We start from the raw sequence: 23,101 nt of genomic DNA, 5'->3' as shown, positions 1-23,101 counted from the left end.
ACACCCTCCCTCCCTCCGACAGGTTGAAAATTAACAATGTTTTCATGGTGTTAATCAGTGTCTGGACCGTACCATCTACTCGTAACAAACGGGTAGTTAGAACATGTTTTTTGGGGTTTTTTTTGGTCACGTTTTTATTTTAGGGAACAGAAAGAGTGCCAAGGAACGGTTCTACATTTTACAAAAACTCTTTGTGATCAAATCCTCCGCTAACAAAGAAAAAAAAGCCTAACTAAAAAACTTGCACAGTCTTGTGTTTCGCAACCTGCCGCTGAAGGCTCCTCACCTGTTGGCTGCGCGGCTGACGTGGGGCGTTCAGGTACTCCCTTCTCCACCGATGTGCGAAGACACGAAATGGAGCTGGAACTACCTGGCTGAGGAAAACTGCAGTTTCGCTGGATATTATAAAATTTGAATTTTATTGTGTATATTTGACGAAGTAATATCAAGATAAGTCGCCTGAGACTCCGACGAAAGAGGATTAAACATGTTCTGGACGTTAATCATCGCCGCTTTAATGGCAACAGGTAAGTTGGCCTCTTCTATTTTTTTTTCTTTAAACCAAACAGGGTGGGCCCTCTTCCGTGAAAAGTCTGTTGTTAATGCTGATAGGGCTTCTCGAGTTTTTCTCAGTTTTGCCACTTATTTTGAGGGATTATCAGCTGTTAATGATCATGTAAGGGGTTATTTTATATTTTAGTATGTTATCAAACCGTAGTAGTTTGGTAGTAGTTCATTATACAAGCATTTTGAACCACAACGCCGTGTTATAGCAACAAACTGGTGGGCTAGCTGTTTTACACTGCTCATTTCCATTTGGCTCTAACTTTGTGCTGCTGATGTTATGTAGTATTATGTTTACAGCTGTTGCGGTACTGTAATGAATATGTTAGGTCTAAATATGGAAAGTTTTCCATTATTAAAATAGATGTGAGCTGACTTAATTACTCTATGTACAAATGGGGGGAGAAAAATGTCGTAAGGGGGAATATTGTCTGGAAAGCACACATCGACAGCGTCCCTGCGCGGCCCTTTGAAGAGCAGAGAAAAAGGAGGAGGGGAAGTCTGATCTCACGCAGTCCTCATGCGGGGGCGGGGGAACAGTATGTAGACAATTCAAACAGACAAATATTAGGTGTTTTCTGTGGTCTGGGGTCCGTTACAGCCTCACTGACGATGATTTGTCTTTTTTGACATTAGGTTTCTTAATAAAATATAGCTGTATACTACAAAAGCAGTATACAAAACGTGCAATAGGAAGAGACCAATAGAAACCATGTTTTCCCGGTCATATTATTACTTTTTGGTTGATCAATTGTGGCACCATAATTTATGTTGCCTTTTTCTGAGCCTTATCATCGTCAGTATGATAAAATAAATAAAAAAAAAAGTTCACTGTGGCTAACAAGCAAACACTTCCAATACCATGTCTGGCTAGAAATCAGAATCAGCTTTATTTGCTAAGTACGTGTGACCATACAAGGAATTTGACTCCGGATTTTTCTCTCTCCTGTGCACCATACAAAATAACAATAATAATAATAAAAAATGAAGAAATAATCTATACTTGTCTTACTGTCCACAAAGAGACTCAAACCATAAATCCTTAGTGTGTCCTTATGCCAATTATTGCTCTGTTCCCATTTCACTGTAAAGCATAGCCGCCATAATTCAGCTGTGGTCAAACTAAACAGTCTGAGGTGGCTCATCACACCCGCTGTCACTGATACCAGCAGTGAGGAAATACTGTTCGTCATATACCACACCCTTGGGCTTTTGGAGTCAAAACAGAAACCTTTACTTAATATTATAAAATGTAAATAACAGTATTTTTGATTTCTCCGCAGAGTCCGCCATGGCCATCTCGGTCCAGTGCCCCACTAAGAGGTACGTTGTCATCCTATTCCAGCCCGTCACCCTCACCTGTGACTTCCAGACAACCGCCACTCAGCCTCCTGTCGTCACGTGGAGATATAAATCATATTGCCGGGACCCCGTCCAGGCTGCTCTGAATCCCAGCAGTGCAGATAACATCCTGTCCCAGAACAACCCCAACTACGACCCCAACATCGAGTGCGCCGACAGCCAGAGGACAGTACGCATAGTGGCCTCCAAGCAAAGCAGTTCTGTTTCCCTCGGCAAGGAATACCAGGGCCGCAAAATCAGCATCATAAACAGTGAGTTGATTAAAAACTCACACTTTTCTACACGTCTGAAGTGGATTTTGAAGTATGGGTATTATTTATGGATTTATTTTTCACTTGATTTGGACTTAAAAATATTGAAATTTTGTCATTGTAATCTAAAACAAGTTATGCCATGAAATCAAGAAAAGATAATTTAATAAAAGTGCAATGATTAAAAAAAAATAATAATAGAAAACCATTGTAATCATCAATTGTTTGTCATTTTCTTAAGCAAAATGCCAAACATTTGATACTTAAAGTTTCCAGTTGTGAGAATTTGCTTATTTTTTGGTCTAAACATTATAGTAAATTGAATGTCTTTGAGTTTTTACTGCTGGTGGGGCACTGCAAGATGTTTTATGAGATAACCTTCCTCTATTTGAACTTGATTTCAGGGAAAAAGTTTAAACACCTGAGACCTTATCGATACAATATTAATATATTTATATAATTACATAAATATTTTGCAGACATTTGGCCATAAATCCTGACTGAGACTATTTTAAACTGAATTCTTAGCTTTAAATAAGTCAACTCTGAAAGTAATTGTTTCTTTCTTCCTGAGTCAATATACGACTTAGACATGTGCAGAAACAGCGATTCACCAATTTCTTTTTAACATACAAAAAAAGAGGAACATGAAAAGAGAAGAAACATCCAGAGGACAGTGTATTTCTGAGTATATTCTGCATGGATGGGTGCTCACCCTGTTAAAATTCTTGTAATGAGAAACCTGATGTACTGATGTTGACTGAAACTGGCTTTTACACTAAGAGCTATCCGGTTCAGCTGTCAAATGTAATTTATACTTCCACTGGGCTGAAGCAGTAAGAATGCAGCTAAAACAAGACAAATGTAGGAATTGATACAGCCTTGAAGTAGCAGAGCAAAAGTATCATAATGAGTTGTTTTTAAAGACCTGCATTTATATTAAAATTCTCATGTCCACATTGAATTGTCCCGGGGCTCAGTCCATACTCCTGTGAGTCAGCCTGCTAACACGTGACATTACAGAAACTCACCACCTTCCACCCTCACTGTGGCGCTTCAAACAGAAACTGCTGGTCATTTTAGCCTGTGTTTCCTACCACCAGCCTTCAGAGTGTTTCCTCTCAACACACAAGCCCACGCATATTAACATTTTACAATAGTCTCCACCAGCTTTTCTTTTGACAAAGATGTGACAGTTTCAGTCCTCTCTCATAAAAATGTGGTAAAAATCTAATTTTTAAGAATGAACTAAAGCATCCTTCTCATGCAAGTTTTAAAAGTAAATTCATTGTGCTCTGTAAATTGTTTCTTTTCTTTTTTTTTTTTTGTTTTGTAGTTTTGTTTCAGCTGATCAAAACAAAGGCAAGCTGAGAAAAAAAAAACCCTAGAGGCAAAGAGTGACAACACTGACGCCTTAGTTTTATAGTTATAAAGACAAAGTGAGACTACAGTGGGAGGCAACACAAAGAGATAAGAGATATTAACACTGTAGCCAAAACTAAAATCAAACTACTGTTTCTGACAGATGCGGACCTTAATATTGCGCAGACGGCATGGGGAGACAGCGGCGTCTACGTTTGTTCTGTGGTCTCTTCCCAGGATCTCACGGGAAATGGTGAAGACTACACAGAGCTAATTGTGCTCGGTGAGTTGCATTCGTGGGCGTTTGTGGTAACATTCTGATATGCTCGTTGAATTTCCTTCTCTTGTTTTTCCTATCGACGCTTCCTCTTTTTGTTGGTCACTTTTGTGCCCCCCATGCACACACACTTCTGCTTTCAGTAAAGGTTTTTGCTTGGAGATAGATAGACTGACAGATTTTCCAAGTAAAGAACTAGTGGGTGGGTGAATGTGCAGTTACCACAGAGGATAATTGCCAACATCCTGGTTCTGAATTAGTCTTTAGAGTTGTTGGCTGTTGGCAGTTGAGTTAGACCGATACCACTTTAATTGTGGCTTTATCTTTCTTTCACAGAGAGAAAGTCAAATACTACTGACCTCCTGCCTGGCATTGACTTACTGGTTATGGAAGGTAGTACAAGACTTTTGATATAGCTCAGTGGTGCTTCAGTCCCACAGAGGAGGTTGTATGAAATAGGATTAGATTTAGCTGTGAGGCAAATGGGATTGGCAAACATTTTTCCGACACAACTACATCGCTCGAGGTCACTCACACTTGGGTGTTTATAAAAGATTTTTTGAAAAGATTCAGGAATATTTCCTATGTTAAACAATTTGAAACAATTTAGGGCTTAGACACACAGTGGATTCTTTGGCTAAGTTCAAACTCTAAATGTGAGGTTGCAGGCAAAAGCAGCCATGACTCATGTTGAGAACAGGCTCCTGCAATTAAACTTCCTGTTGTGGGTTAACATTTAATGATGCATTTCTAAGAACCTAACTGTTCTGCTTGGGTTATAGTTCACGTCCTTCCTTAGCTTTCTCTACCTCACACTCCCACCTTATCTCTGCTTATCTCTGTTGCCCTAATATAACTAAGCTACTTACTTTCTGCAGCTGTGCAAACAAAGCGACACCTTTCCTTATCACTGTACACGGCCAAATGTTTTTACATTGTGCTCTGCTATTCCAGTATATTTGAGCTGGTTCATGTGAACAAAGAGCATCTCCCCCCTCTTTGCTGTTTTCTGTTTCTCTGCTGCCTGAACTGACTTGCAGTGTGAAACATGTCCTGTGTGCAAACAGAACTAGTTCTACCGGTCTGACCACCCTTTAAAAGTTACCACTGTAACCAGCATGTTTTGTTGATCTCAACATTCAGTGACAAAAAAATTAAAACTGAGATTTACTCAATAAACAGCAGTGCAAATTGAAAACATCAATCCTCACGTTTAAGATCCGCCTTTATTTTGAAATTGCACTTAACCGGTCACCATTATTCACAATTATCAATGTGTTAAAGAGGTGACAGTTTGTTATCTAACTTGATTTGTTGTTTGGGGATGTGATTTTCACCCCCAAATTAAATTAAGTCAAAATCGTATTGTGACAGTGATAATGGCAATTGGTCCCTATTATAGGAATAAAAACTTATTTTCTGGCCTTTTGTTGTTAAAAGAGCAAAATCAGGTATTGTGGATTGTTGAGATAAATCTTTGTTATAAATGTGTCTAATGCACTCTGGGCTGGCCTTCACAGACTGGCTCCTGGTTGTTTTGGTGGTTCTGGGCTTCCTGTTGTTGCTGCTCCTGATCGGTATCTGCTGGTGTCAGTGTTGTCCACACACCTGCTGCTGCTACGTCAGCTGCCCGTGCTGCCCCAACCGCTGCTGCTGCCCACGAGCATGTAAGTAATGAAAAGCAACCAGAAAACAAATGGAAAGCCGGTCAAATTTATTTTTCTGCGTGCAACGCAGAGCTGGGTATTACAAGTAGGTGTGCTGGGTTCACGTTGATGTCTTTTCAGTTACTGGATGTCTGCTCAAGTGCACTAAGAGAACTTTTAACGTTCGAGAGGTTTAGTTTGTTTGATTTATTAACTGAAGAAGGGGTTTGTTGAAATGCATGTTCAAGAAAGGAAAATAAGTCTATTTACGTTATGTGCACTCAACCTTGTGCTGATCGAAATAAGTTCTGTCAGTCTGCCAACATAAATGTAACGCATGTAATTACAAAAGTTGGCTCAAGTATCAAATAAAGGTCAGTTTATTACATTGTCAGTGCTAAAATTTGAATATCGTACCGGCTTGCGCATTGAAAAAAACGTCACTCCACGTCCAGCTCGAATGTGACATTAAAAAAAGAAGAAGAGAGAATTCACTGTGCTGTTGTACTCTCCTTTTGTGGTGGGTTTTATGGACAGAGTAAACTCAAATGGAAGCACAGCTTACTCTGGATTGCGTGTATTTTATTATAGAGAATATAGCGTGTGTGACCGAGATAACCACAATGCAGACAATTCACAGTTTGAGTCATAATTTTCAACACCAGGAAACAATCGCCGTCAAAATGTAACAAAAAGAAAATCACACATCAGCCCCTCTAAACACGCTTTGTCTTGTTTGTTTAGTCCTTAGGTTATCTGGGTCGAGTTTCAAAAAGGAACTTGGACTTTGAGTTAAACCCAGAACTCTGACTTGATTTACTCTGAGAAGAACTTTTGAAGAACAATTGCCTTGAGTTAGTTCAGTCTACTCTGAGCAGGTTGACTGAAGTTCTCATGCAGACATCTGCTCAGTATGAGCACATCTTTCACAACAACCGTGAGATATAGAGAGGAGTCGTGGGAAAAAAACATTGCTGCTTGAGTCAATGCATAAGTTTAGTATTTAATCACTCACAGTTGAAAACTGGTGAAATGGTATTGAACCTAAATATTAATTCACCATCACAGGTGCAATCTTGCCAGGGAGAAAAAAAGAACGTGGACACAGCTAAAAATGAAATATAATAACATAATTCAGTCAGCTAATTAGGTATTAAAGTAAATATACTGAAGAAAAACTGCTATAAGTTACATCTCTTTCTGAAATGGGCTTGAATTGCCCCTCTGGGTTTGAGTTTGACCCAGTTAACCCAGAGTTTCCCTCATTTCAGGCTTGACTTACTCAGAGTTTTCACTAAACCGGCTCTCTGAAGCGGTGCCCTGGATTGTTCAAACAGGTTGTGGAGTTTATGGAGCCTATTTGTTGGTCTGGTGCAGTGTAAGCTGAACTAAACTAACCAGCTGCTGTTTGCAGCTGCACACATGAGAGTAACTCTTATTAAGAAATAAACAGAACATTTGCTATGTGTTGTTATGTTATGCTATGCCTTAGTTTCTGTCTTTGCCGGAGCTTAATAAGGTGATTCTACTGTTCCTCCACTCAACTGTGTTTTTGCAGCTATGCTTTCTTTCCACTTTAGTTAACTGTCTTCCATTATTTCACAGTGTACGAGGCAGGAAAAGCAGTGAAGAAAGGGCTGCCCAGCCAATATGCACCCACCATCTATGCTCCCAGTATGTATGCCCAGCCAGCATACGGTGGCCCACTGATGAACCAGCCTGGCATGCCCCTGCTCCCCCTACCCAATGGAGCTGGAGTCCTCCCACCCCAGAATGGTTACGGTCGAGACTACGATGGGGCCAGCTCAGGTGATGGTCACATCTGTCATTTCTGTCCTGATTAAGACAGATATGAGTCATGTCTGTAGTAATTTTTGCAATGCATTGCAACGCGAAGGAACAGCAAATGTTGGTGGCCGTTCAGAGAGTTTCAAAATGACACCGTGGAATCTCCTATCTGATTTGTTTAATGTATTCGGCATTGACTTGTTTATACTTGCGTTGTTGTGTTTGTGCAGTGGGGCAGGGTTCCCAGGTGCCTCTGCTGCATGACCAAGACAGTAGAGCAGAAAACAGTGAGTAAATTCCACAATTTGCATTCATGTATTGTGACATTTCCACATTCACATCTTTTCCCTTAGAGAGATTTTCACTCTTCAGTGGGTACAAAGTTGTGTTTCAGTTGCACACAATACTGTCAGACTTTTTTAACGTTTTTAAAGAAAATTGCTATATGCAATTAGTACCCCCCGGCACATATGACTCTGATTCGATGATTTTGATGTCACTGCCCAATTGGTGCTTCTGTAGTTGCCACAACTTCATCAGAGTGGTACATCATATCATATAAATAATTAAAGTTTATCAGACTAATAGTTTTGTTCCAGCGTGGATTAAGTGGCTATGTGTACTTTACTTTAGCATTTCTATTTTCCACTACTTGACACTTTTGCTCAACTCCATTTGGCTTCAAATATTAAACTTTTTACTCCACTACATTTGATTACTTAAGTTTGCAGTTGCTTTGCAGGCTCAGATTATTAGTCTTATTTCACAAGCTTCCTATCAGAAGTGATCAAAATCACCTTGTCATGATGTACACATTAATACACATTAATACATTAATCAACGTAATGCAGGAATATAATATGCATTCTCAGGTCTTCTAGAAGAGCTGAGTAATTCCTCCGTCTCTGCACATGAAATTAGCATTTCAGTAAATCTGAGTATTGGATCAGACTCACATTTGGAATCAGTAAATACCCGATGTTAAGGTGCTCTAATCAGGTGTGTGGTTGCTAGTGTGTGGTTACTTCTTGCATGGCAGCAGTGTTGTTTTTACTTGAAGGTGCAGAAGCTTAAAGCTCACGTCTTTCTTCGTCCCACCAGCTCGCAGTGGATATCGTATCCAGGTGGACCCTGAAGGGAACGCCACACGTGCCATTTACTATATGGAGAAGGAACTTTCCAAATTTGACCCAGCCAGACCTGCAAACTACACCCGCTGTGAGTCACTGATCACTTCCTGCTCTTTTGCTTACAGCTGCATTCGTCATGTGCCTCCGACTTCAGTTTGAGAAAATAAATCACATTCTGCTGACAGGCGCCAAGGGTTTGAGGCAGCCATCTACTGCCTGTGAGAGTAGTTCCAGCCACAATTACTTCCTGTTTTTCAGTGAGCTCGCTGGGCCCTCCTGTAGCGTGAATCTTTTGTATCTTTAAGTGTATCTCTTGAGTTTTAGCTAAGAACAAAACCCTATAAAACCTTATTTAATTCCCCTTTTTAATGTCAGCATTAGTATTTCCTTTTGACAGCTGTTTTTATATATATATATATATATATATATAAGTATATATATTCGTCTGTTTACATTTACATGGGAAATTGGCACCATTAAAAGAATCAGTGGTTAGCGGTTCCTGTTTGCAGTGTGCCCAGTCATGCAATGACAGCTATCACAGGATTACTTTGATACTGATGAAAACTTAAAAATGTGAAAATTCTCAGGCAAGTTCTGAATAATCTTTTTTTCCTATGATTTCTAAGAGGCTTTACAGACATCTATTTGTGATGGGCATCGCAGAAAATGATCCTCAGGAAGTGTAACTCACACTGAATAAATCCATATGTCTGTGCTAAGATTTTAGCGAGTTATGACTCTGGGAATGAGTCAGATTCACCTCCTCTTCAACTCTCCCATGCCCCCTAGCAAGGCTTTTGGACCTCTCTTTTGACTTTCTCCTGCTGAATGTAACTATACAATACTGACCATATCCTGTAATTTCCTGATGGCAAAAAAACGTGATGAATGAAATATTTCATTCCCACCTTCCCTTGTGATGTTAATTGGGCTTTAGTTTCACTATTTAATTCCCTCTAGTCTACCTACCACCTCTTCTTCTCTGTTTTTCCCCCTCAGTGGATAATGTGAGTGAAGTCACTTCCTTACATGATGGCTTGGATCCTCGAGGTCGTGGAGGACGTTCCCAGCCGCCAGCTCTTGCCACAGTTTATGACCGCGATGAAGCCATGAGCACCATCAGCAGTGTTTCTCAGCAAGGCCGCCGCCGTGATGACAACCCGCGTGGCGGTGGAGGAGGAAGGTACATGGGGGATCGTGTACGTGCTCGCTCCATGGACAACCTTGACGACATTGGACGGCGTTCTGACAGAGATGACTATCCACCATACCGGCGCCAAGAAGAGCCCAGAGGCAGAAGGGGGTGAGTCCTATTTCCCTATAAGAAAGACTTCCTTATTACTGTTATATGATGGACCAGGTGATCATTTATCTGGTTTGAGCTACAGTCACTTGTTATGTGGCTCGGTTCACTCAGCTTTGACTCCAAGTATAGAAGTTTATGCAACAGCTGAAAAAAGAAAACGTAGACACACTCCATCTGACAGCTCAGTTTGGCTACTTCTTCAGAAAATGATATTAAGTTTAAACATTAAATGCTGAACATTGTTACCTGAACAATGATTTTTTTTTTTTTTTTTTTGCTCAGGTAACAAAAACATTATCTTCACTGTAAGCTTTTCTGCTTAAAGGGCAGTCGCTTCTGTGATAGTTACAGCAATGTAAATGGGCCATCATATGCGTTAAAGTGTAGTTCACTTCTTTTTGGTCATGTTGTCACCGTCTAGCAGGACCAGTGAAGCTAGCGATAGCTGATAATATACCAAGGCTCTGTTTCTTAAAGGAGCTTAAATGAGTTGATAAAAGTCCCTCCTTCTCTAAAGGTAAGCTAAAATTATTCATATCGTGAGAGACACTGTCAGAGACAGATTCTCCTGTGTGGGCTTGTTGTTGGATCACACTATGAATCCCCTTGTTACGGGTGGATCGGAAAAAAGGGTACTTTTGAAGTTCAAAATATGGTTTTGCAGTTATTTTCATGCTATTTAAAATTGAAAACAGTTAAAAAAAAAAAGTATATTTTCTCAATTCAAATGTTAAAAAGTATTTTATTAAGCTTGCTTACTCTGAATTAAGATTTCTCGATGATTGCCTCCATTAGCCATTCACCGCTGCCATTCAGCACATGGTGTGTGCTGTACAAAGTGTACAGGCAATAAGTTTAACAGGAATTTGAGAGACAACTGTATATGTTAATATGTTATGATTGTTCCTCTTTGTGCAGAAAACGCCAAATGAAATACCTTTGTGTTTATACTTGTTTATATTCACCTGCAAGATATCACTTGCACACATTTTAATCCTAATTATTTAAAAAATATACTATATCAAATTTTGTATCAAATTGTGTCAAATGCATTCAACGTTATTGTTACTGACACAGTGATAACTACAGTGTAGCACTCCAAAGTTTCTTTCACTATAGTATGTATGAAGGTGGAGGCCAGCCTCCTGCGTAGGTAGGATGTCATGTGTGGGGTTTCCCAGACGGCTGCTGCTTTGCCATTTATTAGAAAAATAGACAGGGAGAGCCCCTTTTTGGATCCTGCTTAATCACCGTTTTTGTCCCTCATAATCTTCTTTCTTTTTCCATGCAATATTTCATACAGAAGTGCGGAGTCATTCTTTCATTGTGCAGTCGAAGCAATGGAAATGTAAAAGTCGGAGCCTTCAAAAAAGTGTAATGTAAGAACAAACAAGTTTGTATCCTTAAACTAAAATGGAAACTCGCTGGTTTTCTCTGTGGTTTGGTGGTTGATAACGCGCCGTTCACGTTACAGTAATGATTCAGTACACTCCGAAAGGACACCGTAAACTCACTGTCAGTTTGTCCAGAAGTTGCGCACCTTATTTTTTTTCCCCTGATGCTACATGGTGTATTAATAGTGTCTTAAACAAACACATCCGCACCAACCAGCATGAATCTTAATTTTTGACCCGTCCCTTACTCTGACGGTCTTCCCCCGCTAAAGCAGTGCAGCAAACCAACGGAGGGTGGGAGCTGAGGTGACCACATCCACAATCTGATAAATTTGAACAGAAATACACTTTATCTTTACGGATTATTTTGACACTGAACTCACTGTCAGCATATGACACTTTATGTTTTGTGACTCCCAAGTGATGTGTTTTTTGCAGACACAAAGGGAATTATTAGCTTATCATAGTTGGGTAAAACTTTACTAGACGGATGAGTACATAACAATTCATAGCAGCTCTCAAAGTATTCATGACTGTTTCGTAAGACGTAACGCAACATTCATAGCCAACCTTTTGTAAATGTGGAGGACAGAATGGCGATAACTTGTCAAAATAAAAGTCCAACAAGTTGGTCATTGCCGCTCTGTTGCGATGTTCCACCAATACCCTTGTGCGCATGCGTCTGCATTACGCTTCTGACGTGCTTTCTAATCGAGCTACTTGGAATTACTTTCTCTCTGACTTCGGCATTCGCCAGAGCTGGATCGTGTTTCAGTGGTAGGTGAAATTATCTCAATTTACCCTTTCTAGTGCATTCCTTGGGATAAATTTTAAGTAGGAAACTATCGTAAGGCACTGAATGGTTCCGGATGAAGCTGTAATTGAATTATAGTTGGCGGCTTTCATATTTAACATTAGTGTGGATTCATGCTAACATTAACTCAACTAGTCGCTAACCCTAACTGTTCGATAATTAGCAAGCTAGTTGGTTAGCAAGTTTTGTTAGATGTCATTATTGATCAAGTGAGCTAATTGCAAAGGTAGTTAACATTAAGATAGATAGATAGATGGGTGCATACATACCTGGGAGAGAGAGAATTTCTCCAGGAGGGAATTGGGTCATCCAGCACCTTGCGTTATTAATTAGACAAGATACAAGATAAAAGGTCCGCTTTCTATGGAATTGCTTCTATTGTAATGAGTAATGCCATTTGTTTATTTACATTATTTTTGCGTATTTATTGCAGATCCAAGACCAACGGATATCACCACCTCAAACGCCTCCATAACAATTAGTTCTGAGGATAACGTTTAATCTTTTTTTTAAAATTCTTATTTATTTATTTACTTATTTTTTCAGTTCAGTTCATATCTTGTTCTTGTCATATTGTTGATACAATGTTGTTGCCCATTTAATTTGTGCTGTAAAAAGAGCCTGACAATTGGGTGGAAACATGGTTGTGTGTACTTAAACACTTTTGTGCAATATTGTGTTAATCATTAATATTTTTAATATGGAAAAGGTTTTAAAATTACATCCAGTAATCTGCATAAAGGATACTATTAAATTAATTTTCTCCAGCCTTTGTAAATATTTCATGACTATCTTATGAAGTCAACCTCAAATGTCACTTTACCATACAAGTTTTGAAGTATTCATAGTCACTTCTCTGAGTTTAACACTGGGAGGTAAACTACATTGAGCTGAGCCAGTATTTGTGGACCCTGGAACGGTTGGACATTCCCATTTGAGTGTAGGCAAAGGAGCAAAAGATGAGAATTACCTGCAAAGGTTAGATTATAAAACAGAAGCATTTTTATGAAACATAAAAATGATATTTTTGCCCATGTTCCATCTCTCTTTCTCCATTGACTCAGATGTGACACGATCAGGTAACGGGTTTCAAACAGAAACGGCAATGCTGCTTTGAGATCATTGGACTTTTATTTTGACAAGGTATCGCCATTCTGTGTTCCACATTTATGAAAGCTTGGCTATGAATGTTGCCATGTCTTATGAAACAGTCATGAATGCAACGCAGTGCAATTTATGACAGCTGCTATGAATGTGTGTACTCACCTGTGAAGTAAAGTGTTACCCATAGTTCTTATAGGGATCTACTTTTTAATTCAATTACTGTATGTGTATTGTTTAACATTTTATCACCACAGAATCTTCATGTTAATAATAATGTGTGTTTGTATTGATGGCGGACAGCGGCTGATTGGTGATCGGACTGGCAGTACTATGCAGTAAATGCTTGCCCTTTATGTTCATGTTTTTAAACTACATTCCTAAACATGATGTTCTTGATGGTGTCATGAAAGCTGTGTGCTCTGCAGTGTATTCACAGATTTGATGTCATACAATGTAGTTGTTCATTGGTTTTGGCTTCTGTGCCCTACATTTTGACTGTGATGACAAAATAAATGTATTTTTCAAAGGCCAAAGCCAAAGGTCTTGCCCTAAAAGTTATTTCCAGGCCTGGCTGTGAGTTAGTTTTCCCATTTCTTTCTGCAAATAGTTAAAGTGGTGTCAGTTGGCAAATTAATCTATTAGTTTATTGTTTTGCTAATTGTTGAGGGAACTCGAAAATGCTGTTATATGTGAAATAAAGTGTTGGAATTTATGGCCTCAACTATTTAAATGTCAGTTAATGTTCATAAAACCTGATTACAAATTAACACCTTATTCTAAGTTAGTGTGTCAAAAAGAAAACATGTGCATATGTATTTCTTCCATAATTATGTTTGATGGCTTCAAAATTGGAAAGTTCCACTTTGCTGTGGAAAAATATGAGCTGAGTTGTTTGTGAAGTTAAGGTAGCCACAAAGTTTCCAGAAATTTGACACAGCAGATTTCTCTAGAGGGTCTGGTGATTGTCTTGTTTGCATTTTGTCAGTTGTCTTGTTTAATGCAGTCCATTGAGGTGATTCCTGCAAGGTAACAGGAGTAACACATCTCACACTCACATCCCACCCCTCTACAGGGCTTCACACTTGCCCCACCCCAGCCACATACACACACAATCAAACACTCACAGCACGCCATAGACTGTCACTAAGTGCACTTTATTCACTTCACTGTACTTTGTGTTTGATATTTTTGATAATTTTCTTAAGTGTTCATTTTAAATTTTGCTGCTGTTTATATGTGTGCAATTGAGCCGCGAATCTTTACAAAATTTTGTTATGCTTGCATAATGACAGTAAAGACTCTTGATTCTTGATTCTTGATTCTAATAAGTTGCGTGGTTTAAGGTAAACCTCAACTATGGTTGAAACTGGAGGGAAATGAGGTTTAGACTTAACTGTAAAACCCGTTTTCCCTTCAGCAGCTAATGTAATAACAGAGGCACAGCCGCAGTATGTTTCAGTTTCCCCTAAATTTGCTGCGTTCTGTGTCTGTAGTTCGGATGACGGGTGGAGCAGTAGTGCCCGCAGCGGCTTCGACCGTGACTTTGACGACCGTAGACAACGTGACTACTCCCCAGATGATCGGCGGAGGGAAGGTGGAGGGGCCTACGGTGGCCTCCCAGGGAGACGCAGCCGCAGCCGTGATGATCTGATGGACCTGGAGAGGGATAGCCGGACTGGCGGCGGTGCCAGGGGCCGGCGAGATGATTATGACGACAGCTTCCTGCGAGAAGCCATGGAGAGGAAGAAGATGGGCGAGCAGCAGAGGGCACGCAGCCGGGACCGACTAGACAGTGAGAGCGACCGCTCGGATCGGGCGAGGGCGCCACGTGGGCCCCCACCTCTTCCTAAGAACCCGCCGTCTGGGTACCCAGGGCACCGTGATGACTTTCCCCCTCCCCCGCCTCCACCATACAGTGATGATGAAAGTGTGTCGTCCTCAAAGAGAAGCAACCTCAGAAAGGTGAGTCATAGCCAAAGAGCATCTGTACACATCACCAGTTTGAAAGAGAATAGATGTCACAACCCTTATTCCTCTGAGGCAAAAAACTACATCAGGTTTAGAGGAATTTGAACTACAGCAATAAGTGATATGATGTAGCATATAATTAGTTCATTCAAAGCCATTAATTAGGCTTTAGTTTTGTTTCATTTTTGCTTTTCTTACAGAACGGAGCTGTGAGTCGGGAGAGCCTGGTGGTATAAACCCAATCATGACATGGAGAAACCTGTCCAGTAATGCAGCTTTGACTGTAAATATAAGGCATACTTATAATTTGCTGTGCTGATTATTATCATTATTATTATTTTTTATGTTGCATAATTTAGTGCAAACCTATCAGGATTTGATGCTGAATGTGTATGAGTACTTTTTTTTTTTTTAAGACGTGCACATATGAAATGTTTGGTACCTTTTCATGTATAAAACATTGTGGCTGCCACAAGTGCCTTTAGAGTGTACAGAATTTTACTTGTTGATGTGAAAGATGATAAATAAGTGACTGTGAGGTGTGTACACCTTGATGAGTAAGCATGCTCCAATTACTAACGTTTTTAACCTTCACGTAGTTTCAGTTAGCAGTTAGTAGTCAGCTACTGATGTAGACTTGTAGGGGTCTAGACATTTTTGTGGCTTTTCACTTTTGAAAGAATGACTTGTTTTTTTTGTAAGAAACGTGTACATTTAAAGGAACTGATTTTATCTTTGCTTTAGAAACCTGGTGAACAAAATTGTCTCGGTTGTAGTATGTGTTTCAGTGCTGACATTTTATTCTTTATTCTTTCTATTTTTACACAAAATTTCAGTTTTAGCCTGCAGTATATTGTACAGCTGAACACAAATACACTGAAAATGTAGATGTTAATTGTGATGTGATGAATTAATAATTTTACAATAAAAGTCTCTATTATCAGGTCATTTGTTTGTGCTTTACCACTAGATGACCCCGTTGTGCTACTCTGTAATTTGACGACACGGTAGATTTTTAATAGTGTTTTTACTGACTTAAGTCTGTGTTTCTCTTGAATTTGGGATAACAAAAGTTGTTTGTTGCTGTTGGATTTGGAACAGTTGAATGCTTTAAACGCTTAAGTTGTGATTTTTGGTTATTTGGAGTTCATTGTTTACTTTTTGTTCCTCTGATTTAGTCTGTTGTGGCACTTGGGATGGATGTAAAAAAAGGAATAACTGTACAATGAAACACAATCCATTAGAAGAATCTATGATAAATGCTTAGTCTGTGAAACTCAAAATATAAAAGTGATGTTAATGCAATATCATACCTGTGTGTAGGGAATATTCTGTTCAAACAACACTACAAATTAAAGCTCCAAAAATACATGTAGAGCTCAGTCAGTGCCTGTCTAACACAGTCTCAGAGTGAAGTTCAAATTTGAGAACATGAGATTTATTTCGACTGTATTGTATTACATGATATTTTAAGTGTGTTGACTCCTGCCTGTACTGTATGCTGATAATTTATCCTTTCAGATTGTGTATATTGAATATCCAAGAACGGTAAATATTATATACACACAGAATATCAGGGTCATTTTAATATTTTGTTAAAGTGTAAGTGTGTTTAACACAGGAAGCAGCAGGTCACATTTCCTCTGAAGTGACCCATGCCTCATCGGTTCACACCTACAAAAGATGACACCTGAAATTACTCAGCAGGTAAGAATACACAGGGGAATTATTTAGTTGCTCAATTAACAGTCAGAGTACTCTAAAATGGCACTTTTTTGTTCTGTATTCCAACTAACCTTTGCTTTAGGTGTGCCAGTATCTGTTTTTGTGTCTCCATGGCAGCTGTCTCCATGGCAGCTGTCTCCTCACACTGTAACTTCCTTCCTACCGTCAGCCAACATCCCAACATCTCCTCTGAACTGAGGGAAGGTTACAGTAACTGAGGTTTGTGTTAATCATGCCCACGTTACCACACGCTGTCAGCTGTGACGGTGGTTATGTGTTTGTGGCATGTGCAAGTCAAGTTCAGATCTGTTGCGTCAGAATGGACACTTCAGGACCTGAAGACTTTTATACTGAAGGATGCTTTCTTCACTGTTTCAAATCAAGGCCTAAGGCTGAGATCAGGAAAGCCCCTGAGAGACAGGAAGGGGCTTGGTTCTTCTGCTTTTTGCTTGTCTGATTTCGTTATCTTTCTCTCCAAAGGAAGCCCTCTGCCAACAGCTAACTTTCTGTGATTGCATCTGTGACTAACATCATGTCATAATTATTCAACCCTAAATATGAAAACAAGTGCCAGCTTTATAAACATTGCCTTAATTTCCACAATTATAGCTTACTTTGGGTATTCTACACAACTATTTTAAAATAAATAATAGAGATGGTAATCAATAATCCCATATGCGGGTAAAATTATGCTTTCCCTGAAACATGTTTTCCAATTCAACTTTCAGTTTTCTCAGTTCCTTTCTGAATAAATAATCAAAATCAATGCATCAGAGAAAAACACTCTATGGTTTTTGTGACTTAAGTTCCAAAAATAGTGGATACAGAGTGCCAATTACACACTCCAAGTACCTCTCTGGGGCCCAGCCACTAGAGGAGCACAGGGAGGCCAGCAGTAATCATGTTCAGCTTTAGTAATGTGTAGCCTGTTTTAAAATGAAAGCCTGAAAATGCTTTTCATTCAGTCATTTCTTCTTTTTTTTTTCTTTATGCAACGTCATAATGTTGTGCAAGAAATTTACTGATCTAAAGAAACTGCTAGCTAATGCTGGAGTGGATTTCCAGCCATACCAGGAGCTGTACATCAACTGGGGTGGCAGAAAGCTTCTCCCAGCCAGGCTGAAGTGGCAAACGATAGCCCGGATACTAACATTACAGCTAACATTACTGGCCAAGTGGTAGCTTAAGTCAGAGTCTGCCAACCGGGCGACCATTGGGTTGTGATAACATTTTACTCAGTATTTCCCAGGATCTTTCAAAAAAAGAGGGTACAAATCACAAGATTGCTTTTTAACTTGCTCAGAAGAGAAAAGAAAAGTGAAGTTGGTCCATCACATATTTTCTAGACCAACTGCTTGGTTGAACTTTGACCTCGTGCTGCACTCACAGTGAGAGGTTCTTACCGACATTTTGGTGGTGCTCACTTTCGGTTTTCCCTACAGCTGCAGTGGTTTTGATAATCTGACTAAACTGTTGACTTCTTTACAATCTGGCTTCTTGTTTCTTGCCCTGTTGGACCTCGTTGTAATGATGATACTGTTCCAAGATCTCAGTAATTACTTTGGCGAGTGCTGTGTTTTCATCATGATCAAAATGATGGCCAAAATTAGACTAAAGTTGTAAATGATAGAGTTATAATTAAATGTAGAATAATGTGTGAATCTAAAAGAATGTAAGCTGCCCCCCCCCCAGCTCCCCCATCACAGCTTCGACATGCCAAAGACCCAATCTGCTGACAGAGAGAAAGAGGAGGGACAGCAGCAGAGAAAACAAGTGCCGAAGGAGAGGAGACGAGTCTCTGTGCTCCTCACTGGCTTCAGATCAGCTGATAAGGTAAGAGCTCTGCTACTCCCTGATCTGCAATTATTTTTCATTGCATCTTAGATTTTCCACATATGTACACCCTGAACATGCTGCTGGGCTTTTGCATCAGAGTCATAACTCTCAATATCATCCTCTCGTGTGTTTCAGTTCTACATTTTTAGATCTTTCCTTTGCAACAGAATGGCAGTGAGATTCATATTGTGCTCTTATCTCACCGTGAATGATACATAGAGAATGATTAGTTTGCTGTTGAAAGAGTGTTGACTCATTTTTTTTTTAAATTTTTTTTATTTTTACAAAATTCCAACGGAAAAAAAGAAAAGATTAAGCAATGAGTATCTTTTCTTTTTCACTATGACTATTTAGCGCGTAATTGTTATGTTCCACATCTTTTGTCCTGGTTAACGGTTTCTATGTCTGTGGTGTCTAACAAGGATCAAGGAACTTTTATTGTCATACCAGCTCACATTTACATGCTTATGGTACGAAATTAGGACTCAGGTCCCGGGAGCAATAGGTAGGATATAAAAAAAATACGAAATGAAAAGTTGAATAAAAAATAGAAATATAACAACGTTAAAACCAAAACAAAACACAAAGCTAGAGAAAGTGGCCTGCATGGCAAACATTTGCTAAGCTGCACAATGACAGTTGGAGTGCAATATGGGAACTTAGGCCAAGTAGGACAAATCTGAGATTAGTTGCACCTCTGGGAATAAAAATCCCGGGTAACACAGTCACAACAGTGTGTCAGGGCCAGGGATAATAAAGTCCTGAACAGAGTTGATAATTCCTCATTCAGATATACAAAGTGGTGCATAGTAAGTGACATAATTAGTAAGCACAATAGAGTTTTAATTCTGATAAGATGGAAGTGACAAATTCAGTGGTTTCTTAAATCTAAACTTTAATCTGGGAATCTGGGAAAATGTTTGAGTGTTGGATTTGGGACTCAACTCAACTTTCAAATTAATTTATTTCCTCTTTTGTGGACAAAATTAGAAAAAAAACCTTGTAGTAGAAGCACGTGCTTAGCAGTAGCTTACAAGGCTGCTGTCTCCATCAATTTCTGCATGTCCAATCAGTGGCCAAAATATGAAACGATTTAGGTAAGCACCTTCCAGGTGGAGCTATAAAAATAAAAGCAAAATCCAGTCGTTTCTACCACTTTTGCAAATGGCAGCCATCCACTGCTTCTGTCCAGCAGAGTGGACAGAGAGACAATGAATCCATTCTAAATGTGTTGTTCTGTCACCCGTCTCTGTCCAGCACAATCCCAGCACCCGCCCTCGCCCACCCACCTACCCCGTCTCCCCCGCACCACCCTCCCTGTCTACACCACAGTACTGAGGGAGCATGTTTGAGCACGTGTGTGGAGCATATGATAAAAGTGCTATGTTGCAGAGCTACACGTCCTACCTGGACAGATGCTGAACATGTGGCACTTTGGTTACGTCAGCCCATAAGTGTTATCAAAAGCCATTCATTCAGTCAATGACATGCTTGATAGTTGATTAGTAAACTAACGTTTGTGGTGTGTTTGAGTCGTAGGCACAGACGTTTTAGATGTAGTAATTCTGATAGATGTAATAACAGCAGTACGGCCACCCTGTTTGGGTTCCATCATCATCATCATCATTCCCAGCCCTGTTCCCATCACATCAGCCTTAGCTCAGGAGCTCAGTGTGGCTGGTCGAACTTGTTAAAAACCACAAAAGTTGCAACCAAGAGAGAAAGGTCGAATGAGAGACAGAAACAATCGAGCGAGCGCAGAGAAAAGGGGATTGTTGTCATTAAAAGACAATTATCTGTGCACATCGACTTCCCGGTGTTGTGCGGTGTCAGGCTCGAGCCGAGCTGCTCTGTCCCAGAAGGCCTCTGAGGACAATGGCTTCTGTGTGAGCAGCAGGGAGGGGGTGCGTTAACAAGTCTTGGGGTTTCATGACACGGTCGGAGCACCATGCAACTGTGTGAACACTCCTAATACCACATTCTGGCTTAATAATGTGTTTAGTAGGAGCAAGGATGACTTGGCAGGTTTATGCAGATGTATTTCCTGATGTGATGTACAACTGACCTAAAACATTTAAGGAAAGGCTTTAACAGCAGAACAATCACACTATGATGGCAGTCCAGATTAATTACTGTTTCTTCTTGAATATAACTTGAACATCAGCAGTGTTGAGAAGGTGCAAAGCGGAAGTAAAGTATAGAAGTGAAGAAACAAAATCTGATCAAATCCAGCCTCAGAGTGACCTCGGTTCACCGTGTTGGTTGAGGACATCAAAGCTTGTGGTGTCTTTAGACAGTCGAGAAATGTCTCATACACAAATCATGTGTGCCAGCCCCATCTATATCGTCAGGCGTCGTGAAGCACACTACCGCAGTAATGTCAATGCAATCATCAGAGGTGTCACTGAAACAAAATTATTATTTTAGTACAGTTATGTGGATTTCTTGGGCTCATTTCGATCTAACAGGAACAAAGATGATCACATGTGTAATGAAACTGGTGCATGAAGTTCACTGCTGAAGAGTAGTCAATGACGACCCTGCCATTACAGTCACATGGGCACTAATGCTGACTTCATGTCATATCAGAGTTATTGTAACTGTGAGTTTGCAACTTAATGAACATTGTTAATGTCAACGTCTAGGTTGCAATTACGTCTGGAAATTGTTAATGTAACTGATGATACTCATGTTTTATGAGCTTCTTCATTTTCATTAACTATGCAACCATAAATCCATCTAATTAATAGCATTGCTGTGCTAAGATGTGACTCTGTAGCTTGCTGTTGGAACCAGCTGGAGTGACTTTGTGTAAAGAACCATATTAGAGTTTTCCACTGCATGTATGCTTTACTGTGTATTCACGCGCTAAATCAGAGACCAGAGTTTTCTTTTTGAGTAAGGAACTTTAAAGTTGATTTTTGCTTGAGTTTAAATGTGCAGCTTCCTGAAATGTGGGAAAGCACCCAGAAATATTAACCATGACCTCATGCTCTGACAAGAATGTATGTTACTGTGTGGTTACTGTGGTAAAACAGGCAACAGTCTTTTGTTGCAACAATTTTTGCTCTGTCTTTTGAAGCACTTGGGTTTTAGACTCAAAACAGTAATACATTTGACTAAAACACATGCGAGGGCGTATGGCTTCTTTACAGCTTACTCTTACTTCGTCCTACTCCTCCTCATCATCTGCATCAACCCATGACACAATCACTTCCTGCCTTCTGTTAGACTGACCTCAGAAACAGACAACTAAAAGAAAAACTAAACAAAACAAAAAAATAGCGAATGTGCTTTCCATCAGTCCAAAATGTCCAGTGTAAACCAGCTGGTCTTGTTGGATAGAAAGGCCTCAGACCTCAAAGCATCACCCATATCTTTTGGACGAGGGGGAACAGTGTGGCCCTTTGTGGCCCCGTGTGTATTTATGAATGGCTGAGCCTCGGGGCGAAGCCTCGGGAACAATGCAGCTACACTGAAGGACTGATTTTCATATGGGAGGGGTGATGGTGATGATGGTGGCGGCGGCAGCGGTGGCGGGGAGGGCAGTTTATTCCCCACCGTTGGGGCTTGGTACAGAGAGTGGCGAGAGGTCTTGCTGGAAACGGCCTCTTGTGACGCTTTTGCATGTGAGTGTCAGAGGGAAGGTTGCCCGGCGCCGCTCGTACAGGAGCTGCTGAAGGCTTAGGAGTCGGCCACAGTCACCTACACAGGTGAGCAGCAGCACGTTTTGTCTGATTTACCTTTTGCTGCTTAGGCAGTTGGGGGATTTGTGAAATGGAGACTTTTTCTTTTAAGCAAGAAAGAGAAAATGGGATGGAAATTTTTGCAGTTATGGGAAGAGAAATGGAATAACAATTTCTAATTTTATTTTTGTTCTTTACGGTCAAAAGTTACATTCAGGATGAGTGTGTGCTGTTTTGCAGGGGTGTCCAAAGATGATGTGATAAGTGAGAGAGCAAGATTTAGAGCTGAATGAGTCACTTAGGTCGAGTTAGGTAATGTGTGTGTGTGTGTGTGTGTGTGTGTGTGCGCGTGCGCCTTAATGAGTGAACGTGTTGGTGATGATGCGTAAGCTTGCACACATGAGCAGGGGAGTGTGTTTTCTGTGTGTGTGGTTTGTGTTACCAGGGATTGCTAAAAGCCCTGCCAATTATTACTAGATAGATTTTGCTGTTTTTTTCCGTTAGTGCTGAGCCGTTCTTGTAAAGTTCTTGTGTATTACCACATCCAAACAGACATCTGCTGGCAGGTAGAAGAGCCTCAGATTACTCAACCAACCAAAACAGTTACAAATAAACAAGTAACCTAATATCTAACTATTCAAAGTGAAAGATATATTTTCTCTGTGTGTTTCATTTCATCAGCAGAGAGAGGGTTTTATGTTGGTGGTTTTAAAAAAGGAAACACAAATAGTTCATAAAAATCATATTGGTGCTGGTGGTGGTGGTGGAGGTGGAGCAGAGTCATTTTATTTATTTGGTCCAAATGGCCATAAGCATTATCCCTGCAGGCGAGGCTAAATCACAGCAGTGGTTACACATTTGAGTATTAGATTTCAACTTTTAATT

At 40.0% G+C, this 23,101-nt stretch overlaps 1 protein-coding gene and 1 long non-coding RNA gene across 4 annotated transcripts; both read left to right on the top strand.

Annotated features, from left to right (window-relative positions):
• Nucleotides 1-89: 89 nt before the first annotated feature.
• Nucleotides 90-15,915, top strand: lsr (lipolysis stimulated lipoprotein receptor). Of its 3 annotated transcripts, none has more exons than XM_046399350.1 (11): nt 90-527; nt 1,848-2,177; nt 3,703-3,822; nt 4,153-4,209; nt 5,337-5,483; nt 7,068-7,271; nt 7,481-7,537; nt 8,352-8,468; nt 9,383-9,686; nt 14,495-14,963; nt 15,170-15,915. In XM_046399350.1, the coding sequence occupies exons 1-11, from the start codon at nt 488-490 to the stop codon at nt 15,203-15,205; spliced, it is 1,881 nt and encodes a 626-aa protein (XP_046255306.1). In that variant the 5' UTR covers nt 90-487; the 3' UTR covers nt 15,206-15,915. The 3 variants fall into 3 exon arrangements, with proteins under 3 accessions (XP_046255306.1, XP_046255308.1, XP_046255307.1); XM_046399351.1 differs by lacking the exon at nt 90-527 and adding an exon at nt 655-676; XM_046399352.1 differs by lacking the exon at nt 4,153-4,209 and having other exon boundaries at nt 103-527.
• On the top strand, nt 9,693-12,553 carry LOC124064691. Its single transcript, XR_006844301.1, has 2 exons — nt 9,693-11,860; nt 12,331-12,553. It is a non-coding gene; the product is annotated as an uncharacterized LOC124064691 (long non-coding RNA).
• Nucleotides 15,916-23,101: the final 7,186 nt, after the last annotated feature.

The sequence above is a fragment of the Scatophagus argus genome, chromosome 9 (genome assembly GCF_020382885.2).
Source record: "Scatophagus argus isolate fScaArg1 chromosome 9, fScaArg1.pri, whole genome shotgun sequence".
In the NCBI taxonomy this organism is placed as follows: Eukaryota; Metazoa; Chordata; class Actinopteri; family Scatophagidae; genus Scatophagus; species Scatophagus argus.
This window is presented reverse-complemented; position numbering and strand designations above follow the sequence as displayed.